Source organism: Chelonoidis abingdonii, chromosome 2 (genome assembly GCF_003597395.2).
Source record: "Chelonoidis abingdonii isolate Lonesome George chromosome 2, CheloAbing_2.0, whole genome shotgun sequence".
Lineage (NCBI taxonomy): Eukaryota > Metazoa > Chordata > Testudines > Testudinidae > Chelonoidis > Chelonoidis abingdonii.
In genome coordinates this window covers 125,320,214-125,335,896 of record NC_133770.1, presented here as the reverse complement: position 1 = coordinate 125,335,896, position 15,683 = coordinate 125,320,214, and the positions used below count along the sequence as shown (strand labels likewise).

Below are 15,683 nucleotides of genomic sequence, written 5' to 3'. Positions count from 1 at the left end.
GGACAGTCTATTGGACTATAACTTTTTAGATTGATTCCAGAAAGACTTGTATAAATCAGCAGCCTCATCATCTCTGCTATGAAACTGACATAAGGATTTTACACATATTTGTATGTAAATTGATCTTTTAACCTTTTGCAACTCTTTTCTTTCTTTTTCCTTTTAGTATTAAACCTTTAGTCTTTTAAATTACTAAAGGACTGGCATCTGTGTGATTATTGGGTAAGATCTGAGACTCATATTGACCTGGGAATAAATGTCCAGTCCTATGAGATGGGGGAAACCTCACATATGGGGAATCTAGTTTTCAGTAGCCACTCACTGTATTAGATTTGGCTGTCTAGACGGGGACCAAGGGCTGGAATGCATAACGGGGATTGTATTTGGCTTCCTGTTAATCAATGCGATGTTACAGAAGTTGTTTTGTTACTGGCTTGGTGAATCTCATTATAGAATAAACTACCAGATTTGGAGATTGTCTTCCCTATTCCCTGCAGTCTGCCCCGAGTGTAGCATTCTCAGTGTGGCCCATCCAGGCACGTGGTCACAGCCCCATCAAGCTTTGATTCTATAGTGCAACTGAAGCTCCTGCCAACCACAAATTCCCCGTCTTTAAACATGTCTAGAATCTTAAAGCAGATGTTGAATGCTGACAGCCCTTGATTTAGAAGCACATACGGGCCCCACTGGAATCATTTTTCTTCTACTAAGATTCCTTTTAGAAAATAGACAGTTGCCTCTGTGCTAAGTGGAAGCAGACTTTGTGGCCTGGCAGGTTGGCTTCCCTTTGGAGGAGAAATCAAGGATGCCAAGTGAGGATATTTTCAAGTTATTTATTTACACTCTATACACTTGCTCTTGAACTGCAGTGGGTCACAAACAACATATGTGCAATTCCCTCTAACTCTACTGCCTGGTTCCCAGAAAGCCACTCTGCTCCAAGTTATTATCTCTAGTTAGAAAGATTAGAGCAGAAAGCAAACCACACTTGCTGTTTTCAACAACTATCTCCAAAGAAGCTCCATCGCAAATGTAACAAAAACACAGCATTTATTCAAAGACTGTACACTATTCGCATGCTAAGAAAAAGAATTTGTAAGATTATGTGTTAACAGCACCACTCAGTAATTCCTGACATAATAGTAACTACCTTCCATGTCTTGCAGTTTTCTTTCATGAGGAGAAAAGACAATTACCTTTTTGCTCATGTCTATTCCACAATAGGTGTGCGTGCTCGCCACATGCACCGGTGCCGGAAGTTTTTCCCCTAGCAGGAGCACCCCTAGCAACCCCTGGAATGGTCCCTCTATGGTGTGGTATAAGGTGCGCTATGCACACCCTCCTCCCTCAGTTCCTTCTTGCCAGACGACTCCGAGAGAGGGGAAGGAGAGTGGGATGTGGAATGGAAATGAGAAACACATCTCGAAGAACACCAGTTACGGAAAAGTAACTGTTTTTTCTTCTTCGAGTGATTGCTCATGTGTATTCCACAATAGGTGATTCCAAGTTATATCTGTCGGAGGTGGGAAGGAGTTCTCGGACTCTCGGGACAGACTACAGCCCTGCCAAACCCAGTGTTTCCCTGGTTTGGGAGACGATCGCATAATGTGAGGTGAACGTGTGAGCCGAAGATCATGTGGCAGCCCTAAAAATGTCCTGAATGGGGACATGGGCTAAAGAGGTAGCTGACAAGGCTTGCAAGACTGTGCCTTCGCAATTGGCAGCGGACCTAACCACTGAGCAGCCACGCCGTGAGGTGGAGTGCTGCTAGGTTGGGGTGGAGGCGGTCCTGGTCCTGGGAGAGCAGGTCCAGGCGGGACGGCAACAGCCATGGTGGGGCGACTAGCAGGCTTGTGAGAGTCCCGTACCAATGTTGCCTGAGCCATTCCGGGGCAATCAGGAGGACCTAGGCCCTGTCCATTTTTATCTTCTCCAAGACCTTGCCAATCAATAGGATTGGGGGAAAGGCATAGAGAAGCTGGCCTGACCAGAATGGGAGGAAGGCATCAGAGATGGTGTCCACGCCCACCCGCCCTCCAGAGCAGAAGAGAGGACACTGGCAGTTCTGCCGTGCTGCGAACAGGTCCAACTGGGGAGTGCCCCACTTTTGGAAAATCCTGTGCACCACTTCTGGATGTAGCGACCACTCATGCTGAGAGGAGAAGTCTCAGCTCAGGTGATCTGCCTGCAAGTTCCAAGTACCCGGTAAGTAGCGGGCTTCCATGCAAATATTGTGGGCTATACAGAGGTCCCACAGCCTGAGGGTTCCTGGAAGAGGAGCAGGCCCCACTTTGCCTGTTGATGTAAAACGTTGAAGCTGTGTTGTCAGTGAGAACCCTGAACTACTCTGCCCTCCAGGTGTGAATGGAAGGCCGCGCATGCCAGATGGGCTGCCCTGAGCTCCTTGATGTTTACATGCAGGGCAAAGTCCTGCGCGGACCACAGACCTTGGGTCTGAAAGTTCCTCACATGGGCTCCCCACCCCAGATCTGATGTGTGAGACACCAGCTCCACTGATAGGGGCCTGCTCCTAAACAGGACCCCATGGAGCACGTTCCCCCAGGGAGGACCACCATTGTAGGGAGGCGATCACTGGTTCAGGCACAGTGAGGACCTTGTCCATCCTGCCTCTGGATTGGGAGAACACCAAGGCCAACCAGAGCTGGAGAGGCCTCATCCTGAGTCTGGCTTGGTGAACCGCATATGTGCACACCGACATGTGACCCAGGAACCGGAGGCACGCTCTGGCTGTGGTCACGGGGAACCCTGTGACTGTGCCGATGAGCTCCCTTAGGGTTTCAAATCTGTCCAGTGGGAGGGAGGCCCTGGCCAATGTAGTGTCCAGCACTGCCCCAATAAACTCTATGCACTGCACTGGGCCTAACGTGGACTTGGTGTTGTTTACCAACAGGCCCAGAGTGGTGCACATGGACAGGAGGAGTGACATGTGATCCCGCACCTGCAACCTGAAGCTGCTCTTGACCAGTCAGTCATCGAGAAAGGGGAAGATCTGGGAGCAGTGGACAGGCCAAATGGGAGGACCATACATTAGTAATGTTCCTGCCCAACCGTGAAACAGACAAAACGTCTGTGCCCCTTGAAAATATCGGTGTGGAAGTACATGTCCTGCAGATTGAGGGCAGCATACCAGTCCCCAGGATCCAGGAAGGGGATGATGGAGTCCAGAGAGACCATGTGAAACTTGAGCTTTACCATGTACTGGTTCAGGCCTCACATGTCCAGGATGGACCAGAGCCTCCCTGAGGCCTTCGGGATAAGGAAGTAGCAGGAGTAGAAGTCCTTGTGTCTGAACTCGGCTGGCACCACTTCCACTACTCCTAGGCCAAAGAGTCGTCCCACCTCCTGCCTGAGCAGTGCCTCATGAGAGGGGTCCCCAAGGAGGGATGGGGATGGAGGGTGGGTGGGCGGTGTAGAGGTAAACTGGAGAGTGTAGCACCGGGAGACGGCGTTGAGGACCCATCGGTCCAACGTCAGCCGCGACCACTCCGGGAGAAAAGCACACAACTGGCTGGAGAAAGGAAGCTTTATTGTGGGTGGATCTCTGGTACAAACTGGTAAGTCGCATCCGGGCATCCCGTCAAAACTGACGCTTTCCAACCTGTTTGCTCCTGGAAGGCCCAGGTTGGGGCACAGACCGAGATTGCCTCTACGGGTGTTTCTTATAGTCCCTTGACCTTTTATAAGGGTGCTCATATTTAGCGTGGGTGGCCTGAGTGGGAGCCTGCTGCGGCTTAAACTTGGTCCTGGCCAGAGCTGGGACACAGAGGCCCAGGGTCTTAAGCTTTTTGCGGGAATCTTTCCATGCAATTTCACATCCATCTGTTCAGCAAACAAGGCCTTACCATCGAATGGAAGGTCCTGTAAGAAGTTCTGCGCCTCGCTGGTATGCCCAGACAGTAGGAACCACGATGCCTTCCTGATGGACACTGCGGAGGCCACAGACCTTGCAGCCGTATCCACAGCATCCGACACTGCTTGAAGGGTCGCCCTGGCAGCTGCTGTACCCTCCTTCACCAGAGCCTTGAAATCCTTCTTATCACACTCTTGGAGGGAGTCCTCGAATTTGGGCAGAGAGCCCCACAAGTTGAACTCGTATCTCCCCAGGAAGGCTTGGTGGTGCACCACCCTTAACTGGAAAATTGAGGATGAATAAACCTTTCTCCCAAATAGATCCAGTCTCCTTGAGTCTTTATTCTTAGGAGTAAGGGCTGGTTGGCTCTGCTTCTCCCTGTGGTTGACTGACTCAACCACCAGGGAGTTGGGGGCAGGGTGGGTGTACAGGTATTCATGCCCCTTGGCGGGCATGAAGTACTTCCGTTCCGCCCTCTTAGAGATGTGGGGCAAGGAAGCCAGGGCTTACCACAAGGCATCTGAATCTTTGCCACCCCTTCATGGAGTGGGAGGGCCACCCTGCGCTGCACTGAGGCCAAGAGGACATTGAAGTGGGAGCCTGAGGGTTCCTTCACCTCCTTGGCTTGAAGGTTAAGGCTTGATGCCACCCTTTTCAACAGTTCCTGGTGGGCTTTAGAGTCCTCATGCGGGACAGGTGGAGGAGGGGCCATAATCGCCTCATCAGGAAGGATGAGGGGATGGGGGTACAGTACTCTGCGTACCCACAGGTACCACATCTTGGTTTCCTTCCAGGCGTGGAACCGGTGATGAATGCCCCACCGACTCCTTCCTGGAAGGCTGAGATAGGGAGGCCGACGGTCTCTCTGAGGCTCCGGCCACCAAGCAAACCTCCACTGGGAGCTGCATCGGGGGCCACGGAGCCCATTGGTACCACGGTGATGGCCAAGGAGCCCGGTGCCACTGAACCTGCTGTGGCACTGGTGGAGCAGGCTCTTCAGCCTGACTAGCCTGTCTCAATGACTGATGAGTGCGAAGGGAGGCCAAACTGGCATATGACCTGCCACTATCCCGGGACCAGGAGGAGTGGTGGTGTCGGGAACGTGCCGACCACAAGACCATGATCCCGGCATGGTGGAGCGGGAGTACCGCCGGTAGAGCTGCTCCGCGATCGGCTCCAACGGACAGATCCGCAATGGCGAGGTGCCAGCGATCAACGCCCAGGACTCCAGGAGTGGTGCCGCAGCAATGACCTTGAGCGAGACTAAGAACGGGAACGGCGTAGGTGCCTGTACCACGAAGGGCTATGGTAGCCTCTCAGAGACAATGACCTCCGGTGCCGTTTGTCCCGGTTTCGACGGGGCACGCTCTCCTCGTGAGGTCTATGGTCCCTCAAGGCGGAGCGTTGCCTGGAACCCCTGCCCGTCGGTACTCAGCCAGACAACCTGGTGGGGGTCAACAGGGACCAGGGGGTGACTGCGGGGATCGAAGCAGTGGTTTGCCTCTGGACCAGGGAGCCAACGGTGGCAGTGCCCCTGGTACCAGCAGAGGCATAATGTCCCGGGCTGCTTGCAGGGCCTCTGGCGTGGAAGGCACCCAGATGTCCGGGGAGGTCGGCACAGAGTGGGCCAGTTCTCAGTTCCCGCTCAATGTGAGTCAGAGGCCAGAAGCCCAGCGGGAACCGAGAACTGCCCAACTTGGGTCTAGTCTCTCCCTTGGTATTACTCCGGTGTCTTGGCAGAGAAGACCTCTTCTTAGCTTTCTTGGAGTGTCCCACGGACAGGGAGCAGTGCCCGCTGGTGGAAGGCACCAGCACGTTGCCATGCACCAACGCTGTGGTGCTTGGTGCTGACTCAGAGTGGCGCACTGGAGTCAGGGTCAAGGCCGACTCCACCAAAATGGCTCAGAGCCGAATGTCCCGTTCCTTCTTGGTCCAAGGCTTGAAGGATCTGCAAATGTTGCAGTGATCGCTGAGATAAGTTTCCCCCAGACAGTGTAAACAGTCCGCATGCGGATCATTCACGGGCATCGGCTGCTTGCAAGTGTCGCATGACTTAAAGCTCGAGGCATGTCCCAACCCAGGTGCACTAAACTAACTCTAAACTAAACTACTTTAACTGCAGGTACTACTAACTATGAACTAACAGAGTCCAAGAGGGAATCTGCAGCCAAGCTGGGGCGGAGCAGTTCCGATGCACTTTCACTGGCAGCAAGAAGGAACTGAGGGTGGGAGTAGCGCGCAGCACCCCTTATACTGCGCCATAGAGGCGCCACTCCAGGGTCGCTAAAAGCGCTCCCCTACTGTACTGCTAGGGGAAAAACTTCCGGCATTGTTGCACATGGCGAGCACACACACCTATTGTGAAATGCACATTTGAAAAACAGAAACAGTTTTATAGGTACTGATACCAACTATGTATACCAAAATGAAGCAGCCTCTATAAGAATCAACTTATCCAATTTAAAGAGCATTGTTTGTATAAGGGTAATATGAAGTTGCTTTTTCTTAATTTCAGTTATTGCCTTTCATTATTTAACTATATTATTAAGACTGACCACCAATTTTAGTACACAAACAAATAATTCATTCAAGTGAATAGTATGCTACTTCTGATTATATATTGCTAATAATTTAATCAATCAACCATTGAGCCTAACAATGACTCCATAACTATTCAAATGTTATGCCAGAAAGAGCATTTCCCATGTAACAATCATCTCAAAGACAATGACTGCTAGTAAAAAAAACCAAAACTATGTAATACTCATATATCAGAGACACGGTTGTTGTTTTTTATTATTGTTGAGGGCTACCAAATATGAGAAATCTTATCATGTCCACCTAGGGCTGAGATAATAATAGATTTGTTGGTTTGGCCAGAAAACCAAAAACTCAAGAGTAGTGGGGTAATCCCAACTACATGTGCATAATGAAGGGTTCTAAATTAGCTGTTACCACTCAAGAAAGATCTTGGAGTCACAGTGGATAGATCTCTGAAAACTTCAGCTTAGTGCACAGCAGCAGTAAAAAAGGCTAACAGAATACTAGAAACTATTAGAAAAGGGGTAGAAAGTAAGGCAAGAAAATATCGTAATGTCACTATATAAATCCATGCTGAACCCACACCACTTTGTCCAGTTCTAGTTGCCCCATCTGAAAAAGGAAACAGTGGGACTGGAAAAGGTTCAGAGAAGGCCAACAAAGATGATAAAGGGTATGGAACAACTTCCATATGAGGAGAGACTAAAAAGACTAGGGTTGTTCAGCTTAGAAAAGAGGCAACTAAAATGGGATATGATCAAAGTCTGACATCATGAATGGTACGGAAAAAGTTAATAGTGAAGTGTTATTTACTCTTTTCCACAATACAAAAAAATCAGGGGTCACCGAATGAAATTAATAGACAGCAGTTTAATATAAACAAGAGGAAATACTTTTTCACACAACACACAATTAACCTGTAGAACGCATTGCCATGGGATGTTGTGATGGCCAAAAAGTATAACTGGGTTCAAAAATGAACTAGGTAAATTCATGGAGGATAGGTCCATCAATGGCTATTATCAAGATGGTCTGGGATGCCTCCCCATGATCAGGCAACCCTAAACCTCTGACTACCCAAAGCTGAAAGACAAACATGGATTGGATTATTCTCACTGTCCTGTTCTGTACATTTCCCTGAAAATCTGGTAGGATAGTGGGCAAGATGGACCATTGGTCTGGCCCAGAATTGCAGTACTTCTCTTCTTGAATATTCAATATTGTTCAAAAAATGTTATTCATATTTGTCAGCAAATTGGAAAAGGTCTGGTCAGCTTCAGAAAACTGTGTATGTGTGTGTCTGTCTATCCACAATAATCTTTAGCCTCATGGTTAAAGTACTTGCCTGGGATGTGGGAAACGCATGTTAGAATCCACACTCTGCAGAAGGACTTCTAAACTCAGATCTCCCTCCTCCCAGATGAGTAGCCTAACCACCAGGTTATAGGCTATTCTGGGGAGGATTGCTCTCAATCTCTCCTTCTGAAGCTGTCCCACTTTGTATAAATATATAATTATTCACTGAGACAGAGTCACAGATGCAGTGATTCTACAGCATGATGATTAAGTCACTCTCTTGGGAGGTGCAGGAAATGTGATTCAAATCTTCTCTCTGCCTGACTCAGATGAGCAATTTGACTCCACATCTCCTAGCTCCCAGGTGAGTGACCTACTCAACAGAGTTTAGAGAATCCTCAAGCATTCCTTAGCATCAAAAAACTTTCTTACTAAAGTCTTTCAGATTTTTGTTTCCTTATTTTATGTTTTAGTTTTAAAAGACGACACAAGAATAGCCTAACGCATTTTAGCCAAGAATATGGGGAAAAAACAGAACACATATTATAATAGCCTCAGAAAAATAAATGAATTATATCTCAGCTGGACAGGAGAAAAAAAAATAAATCTCTCTCATGGTGCTGCAAGTGAGATATGTTGCATAACTCCAACAGTATCAATTTTCCACACATCAAGAATAAATTTCTAAACTCCAGTAACTTGAGTGCTTAAGGGCTTGTTCTTCTTAGAAAAACAGTAAATATTTATTTTTGGAAAAATCAGTCATTAATAATTCCAAACAACTGACCCTCCATTGAAGTTGGTTTAGGACATTTTGAAAATTAAAAATATCAAGTTTCAAAGTCAAGATAAACATATTTCTTATTTCTTATTCTCATAGCATGCAGCTTTGTTACACAAAATGCTGCCTTCTGTACATTAATCTTATTCAGATCACGCTTTTAAATATTTGGGACCAGATTCTGATCTCTTTGCAATGCTTGATCTGCTTTGTGCAATTTATGTCAATCATAGTTTGCATATGGTCCATTAGTGAAGGGCTGGGACAGATTAAGAATACAGAAGCCATAACTGGCTTCCTAACAGCCCTTCCCTTTCTCCTGCACGACAAAGACCTTGGTACATGACACAATCTGATTACTGAATTTCAACCTGTGGGCTTAGGTTTCCCTTGCAAGATCTGGAGAAATTAAAACTTGGAGGCCTTGATAGCTAAACATCTTTTTTCAAACACACTGAAATTTTATCACAATCAGATACATATTTAAACTATATCAACAGAATTCTACAAATAGTCATCTCTGTTAATATTAGACTGGACATATTGTCTTAGCCATTTCTGTAGTCTCATCTCCTCACCTGATTTATACTCTCTTTCTGCCATTCTACCAAAAAAGACAATTTAATTTGAGAAGCTAAAGTAAAATAAGCAACCAAACTGAAAATTACAAAAATGTAAATTATGGAATTACACAATAATAATAATAATAATATTGTAAAAACATATATCTTGGAGATCCTACAGACTTACTTTAAATAACGACATTTGCAAGCGTCTCACAAATGTTCTTCTCTTTATATTTTCTTCTTCCACTTTTAACTATCTTTTTCTTTCCCCCATTAATACAATCACACCAAATAGGACTTAAAAGGGGAATTTGATAGTAATGAATATAAATCAGGAATTTGGAACTGTAGAAAGCTGATAAGGGAAGCAAAGAGACACAAGGAGAAATATATGGCCAGCAGAATTAAGGACAATAAGGAGTTTTTAAAATATATTAGAAGCAAACAAACAAACAAAAATCCTGACAACGGTATTGCTCAATTACTAGCTGGAAATGGTAGAATTATCAATAATAATGCAGAAAAGTCAAACATCTTCAGTAAAGATTTCTGTTCCATATTTGGGGAAAAAACAGATGATGGTAATGATAATATTCTTTCCATTCCTCTAATATCTCTGGAGGATGTTAAACAAAAGCTACTAAAGTCAGACATTTTTAAATTAGCTGGTCCAGATAACTTGCATCTAAGAGTTTTAAAAGATCTGACTCAGGAGTTTGTTGGACCATTAACATTGATTTTCAAAAAGTCTTAGAGCACTGGGGAAGTTCCAGAAGACTGGATGAAAGCTAATGTGCGAATTTTTAATGTGAGTAAACAGGACTTCCTGGGTAATCACAGACCTGTAAGCCTGGTATCAATCTTGGACAAGATAAAGGAGCTACTGATATGGGACTCGATTAATAAAGAATTAAAGGAGGATAATGTCATTAATACAAATCAAAATGGCTTTATGGAAAATAGTTCCTGTCAAATTAATGATATCTTTTTGTGATGAGATTACAAGCTTGGCTGATAAAGGTAACAGTGTTGACATGATATACTTAGACTTCTGTATGGTGTTTGACTTGGTACCCAAACAAGATTTTGATGAAGAAAATTGAATGATATTAAATTAACAGGGCCCACATTAAATGGTTTAAAACTGGCTAACTGATAACTCTCAAAATTTAACTGTAAACAGAGAAAAATCATCAAGTGAGTGCGTTTCTAGTGGGGTCCTACAGAGATGAGTTCTTGGCCCTACGCTATTTAACATTTTTGTCAATTACCTGGAAGAAAACATAAAATCATCACTGATAAAAGTTTTCAGATGACACAAAAATTGGGGGAGTGGTAAATAATTAAGATGATAGGTCACTGATAAACCACAGTCTGGATCACTTGGCAAACTGGGCACAAGGAAACAATATGCATGTTAATATGGCCAAATGTAAATGTACTCATCTAGGAACAAAGAATGTAGGCCATACTTAGAGGATGGGGAACTCTATACTGGGAAGCAGTGACTCTGAAAAAGATTTGTGAGTCATTGTGTATAATCAACTGAGCATGAGCTTCTAATACAACATTGTGGCAAAAGAGATCCTGAGTGGCATAAACAGGAATCTCAAATAAGACTAAAGAGGTTATTTTACTTCTATATTTAGCTATGGTGCGACCACTGTTGGAATACAGTGTCCAGTTCTGGTGCTCACAATTCAGAATGTTGATAAATTGGAGAGGGTTCAGCGAAGAGCCATGGGAATGATTAAAGGATTAGAAAAAATGCCTTATAGCTATATCTCAAAGAGCTCAATCTATTTAACTTAACAAAGGCAAGGATAAGGGGGTCATTTGATTACAATCTCTTAAGTACCTACATGGGGAACAAATATTTAATAATGGATTCTTCAATCTAGCAGACAAAGGTATAACATGATCCAATGGCTGGAAGTTGAAGCTAGAGAAATTCAGACTGGAAATAAGGTGTACATTTTTGACAGCGAGGGTAATTAATCACTGGAACATTTTACTAAGGGTCACAGTGGATTCACCATCACTGACAATTTTTAAATCTAGGATGGATGTTTTTCTATGCTCTAGGAATTATTTTGGGAAAGTTCTATGGCCCTTTGTTATACAAGAGGTCAAACTAGATAATCACAATGGTCCCTTCTGGTCTTAGCAGTTATGAAATCCCTCTCAGTTTTACAAAAACTCAAAATAAAATAAAAGGTATCTTGAAGGACTGAGTCTTCCTTTAAGTCCCTCTTGGGAGCATCCCTGTTTACAAATGAGGGGTGCTTCAAGGTTGTGGACAACCCAGGTAGCAGTCATCTTAATGCTTGTTTTCATTAGACACTTCTACCTCAAGTTAATTGACTGCCAGTTAATTCAACATACTTCACATATTTCTAAAAGTGGTGAGGACACTTCCCACACATTTGATCCATGCTACAAATGTTTGTTCTATACCATAGGCTGATCCCCAAGGTAAAGTCTAGTGTAGACATCCTTAGATCTTTAAAAGGAAAGGGTCAGATTGTGAACGCTTACTCATACTGGTCAGCAGTAAAATCTAAAGGTTTTATTCTTATAGGAGAAGATAAGGTTAATTAGGAACCCCCATTTTTCCTTATATCCCTTTTTTCCTCAGTTCCTTAACTAGTTCTCTCATTTCTCTGAACAATCTCAGTGTAATTAGTGATAAATCCTGAAATATCTGGATTTTGGGGTTTCACAAACGATATTGTGCTCTCTAGCCCTTCTCATCAGAACTTTTTTGTTGATAATAATGTATAATTTTATCAATTATGTCACTGGAGGGAAAAAGGGCTCTGAAGGATCTATCAACTAATACTTCTACTGTGCTCAGATTTAAAGCCCCCTTTCAATGTCATTCTGCATGAGAGAGATTACCTTTCTCCAAGTTTTCACAAACTCCTTTTACTCTCACATGGTTTCTTCTTTCATGATTCTCTATGTCAGAGGTTCTCAAACTATGGACAAGTTTTTGGTTGTCCCCCAACTGGTTGCCTAAAAAGAAACCACACAAATTGTTTAAGCACTGTGCTCCCTGTAACTATATTATAAGAATATGTGCAAATCAACTGCCTAATTTTCTTCTGTGTGAAATAAAGAAAATCTTAAATATGGTAACAAGTCCTTTGCATATATTAATTTTGCTTATCATAAGACTTCTGAGTGTGTGTGCACTACCACTGAGTAAGCTCAGCAATGCGGCTCTAGCACTGCCATAGGGTCTCTGAACCCTTATGTCACTGGAGGTGAGGAACCTTACAGTTCCACAGCACCACTGGTGTAGCCAGAGAGTCTTAATCCTCAAGCTCAGAGCAGAGCTTCTGTGAACAATGTTACTGTAGCACGGAAGCATCAGGTCTGGGACTGTGACACAGTTCCAGGTTTTTGCAAGGGGAGCAGTTTGGATGCCAGATTTGAAGAATTTCAGCTGGTTCTAAGGCCTTCATGGATGTGGTTAACTTGTCAGTCAGTGTTCAGAATGTGGTTGAGGTCCATTACAGGACACGCTTGCCAACTTTCTGACTGCAGAAAACTGAATACTCTTTCCCCGTCCCTTACCCTGAGACCCAGTCCCAGCCCCGCCCCTAGTCTGAGGCCCAGCTACCACTCACTCCATCCCTCCCCCTTCCTCCATTGCTCGCTTTTCCCTACTCTTGCTCACTCGCTCATTTTCACTGGGTTGGGGCAGGGATATGGGAAGGGGTGAAGGCTCTGGCCGAGGGTGCAGGAGATGGCGCCAGGCAGGGCTGAGGGGTTCAGAGTGCAGAAGGGGGCTCTGGGCTGGGGCAGTGGGCTTGGAATGCAGGAGAGGGCTCCAGGCTGAGTCCGAGGGGTTCAAAGTGTAGGAGGGGGCTCAGGGCAGGGGTGGGGGCCCTGCCCTCGCCTGCAGGCACTGCCCCAACAGCTCCCATTGGCCACAGTTTCCGGGCAATGGGAAGTGCGGAGCCAGCACTCAGGGCAGGGGCTGCGCATGGAGCCTTCCTGGCTGCCCCTGTGCCTAGGAGCCAGAGGACATGTCACCGCTTCCGGGAGCCGCAGAGAGCCTGCCTTAGCCCCACTGTACCAACAACCACACTTTTAACGGTCCAGTCAGTAGTAATGACCAGAGCCACCAGGGTCCCTTTTTGACTGGGCATTAGTAGATGCCTTTTTGACTGGGCATTAGTAGGTCCTCTCTATAACAGCAAGTCTGCAGTACAAGAACAGTTAGCAAGGCAAATTCTGCTCCTCTTTACGTTAATATAAATTGGAAGTCAATCCACTAAAGTAAATGGAATTCAACCCACCAACATAAAATTAGAATATGTGAAAGTAGAATCAGTCCTGACTTTCTCAAAATGAATAAAGTGCATCAACAGAAATGATATAAGACAGTTAGGGATGTTTTATCTAAAATTCTAAGAGGACTCGTATATTAACAATCCAATTTCCAGAAATATCAAAATCAACTATTTTCTATTTTCAATAGCGTTAACAGGGTAATTTTTATCAGGACAGTAGCTTCGACCCAAAATTTCAATTTAAAAAACGTAATCTAACTAGGAAAGTCCTAAACATTTTAAACAGTTCTTTAAAACCCCTCACTCTCTCAAAGAATAATAAATGAACAAAATAAATATAATGCACTACTACAATTAAAGAGGATTAGTACCTGATGACATCATCAATCCAAACTGTCATAACATAATGTAGTTTTTAAATGAATTTGTTAAATAAAAAGAACCATGTCAATTTCAGTTCCATATGGAACATAATCAAAAGGGCACTTGCTACTCTCAAATTACACTGTGCAAAGTGTAGAAAGGAGGATTTACAGTAGAGGATGTGGGGCAGAGCAGCTCTGCTACATGACTGACAGTGCCCGTCACACACCAAAGAAACCCTTCCATGTGGATGGGACTTAAAGGCTTTGAGGGCTGGAGCAGTTGAAGAGTTAAGGAGCTGCCAATCTCAAATGCATAGAAACAGAATATTGTTAAATTTCTAAAAAGGAAACAAGACCCATTTTTTCCCCTCATACACAAAACCAGTACCATTATGGCTTCTAAAACTTTGTTTTCTTAACTATAGTGATCTACTCACCTTCATCAGTAATAGTTCCACTGCTGGAGCCACCATTGCTCTGGGCTTGTCTGTGAGAGGAAGAGAGACAGAACTCCGCATTGTGAACCTTAGGGGATGGAGATGGGGATGGGGATGGTGTGAGAGTTGGTGATGTGCTTTTAGATGTAGATGAGGTCCCAGATGGAGGTCTTTTGTTCATCTCCAGTTTCTGCTACAGTTAACAATAGAAATGTTTTTGTCAACTAAAACTACCATACAATTAATCATTATAATTAAGGCCCCAATTCAGCAAAGCACTTAAACAGATCTTTAAGATTGTGCTTATGTCCCATTGAAGTCAATGGAGCTGCACAGATTCACACCAACTGAAAGTTTCACCCCAAAAGGAAAGGATATTTGTTAATCTCTCAGGACTGGAATAAAGCAATAATTTCCCACTCCAGACAAAAAGAGGTGTAAATGTTCATTTAAATAACTGTTTATAAAGGATAACATCTTAACTTTGGATACAACTTTTTCATTCACAGATTTAACTGAAACACTACTGATTTAAAAACATAATTTAGGCCCTGATTCAACAACATACTTAAGTTCATCTGATTAACCATCTGTCATATTACCTAATTAAAATCTGACCATGCAAATCATTGTTGCTATCACTGTTATACAATTGCAACAAATTTGATACAAAGTGTGATGTATGGCCAGAAAGGTTTAAGCGGCTCACAGATTAAATGACCCAGAGTCAACCATTAGTGAGATGCTAGAACAATATGTAAATGGTAATTAGGGCCACTCCATGGTAGACAGATTAGCACTTTGAAATGCAAACCTGTCTTGTTAGAACTTAGAGGTGATACTAATTGTATGTATGTGCTCATATCTTTTTTAATGCTAGTGATGTAAACAGACACTTCCTGTCTGTCACTATAGCTGCTAATTCAAAGATTAAAAGGGAATATTAACATTTAGATTAAATTTGGATGAAATGATGTCATTGTTTATATGTCTCTTTAAAGTTTGCGACAGACTGCCTAATGGATAAATTGCCTTATGTTAATCTATGTGGATAATTACCGGCGATGCTTAGGAAATAGATCTATTCAAAAGTCCCCATAATTGCCTATTATTTGCCAAAGGACTTCGAGCTGTCACAAGAAGGCCTGAAACTGTATAAAGATGCCTTGGGTCCTAATCCTTTTTATCTCATATCTGCTTGATGCTTCATGCAGGGGAAGCTTAAGTCGTAAGATTGAGATCTCCAGTCTCATCTGGATCACCCTGAATATGGACATTAGACTGTAACCTACGGACTATTTCTGAAAGAACTCTTTGCAACTACAAAGCTCACCATCGCTTCTATGAATCTAATCTCCCACCCATCCCCTTCTATAACAAACTCCTAACCTATGTCTGAGTTACTGAAGTCTTCAAATTGTGGTTTGAAGACCTCAAGCTGCAGAGAATCCTCCAGCAAGTGACCCATGCCCCATGCTGCAGAGGAAGGCGAAAAACCTCCAAGGCCTCTGCCAATCTGCCC

At 44.1% G+C, this 15,683-nt stretch overlaps 1 protein-coding gene across 4 annotated transcripts in view; it reads right to left on the bottom strand.

Moving 5' to 3' along the window:
* The window catches only part of ANKS6 (ankyrin repeat and sterile alpha motif domain containing 6), a 90,632-nt gene that overhangs the window by 26,922 nt on the left and 48,027 nt on the right, over positions 1-15,683 (bottom strand). For 3 of the 4 annotated variants that reach the window (XM_032765622.2, XM_032765620.2, XM_032765623.2), the window contains exons 12-13: positions 14,162-14,354; positions 11,957-12,073 (exon numbers count right to left, since the gene is read on the bottom strand). In XM_032765622.2, the coding sequence (XP_032621513.1) occupies positions 11,957-12,073; positions 14,162-14,354 (310 nt within the window). The remainder of the gene's footprint in view (positions 1-11,956; positions 12,074-14,161; positions 14,355-15,683) is intronic. The other variant, XM_032765621.2, reaches the window with a different exon arrangement.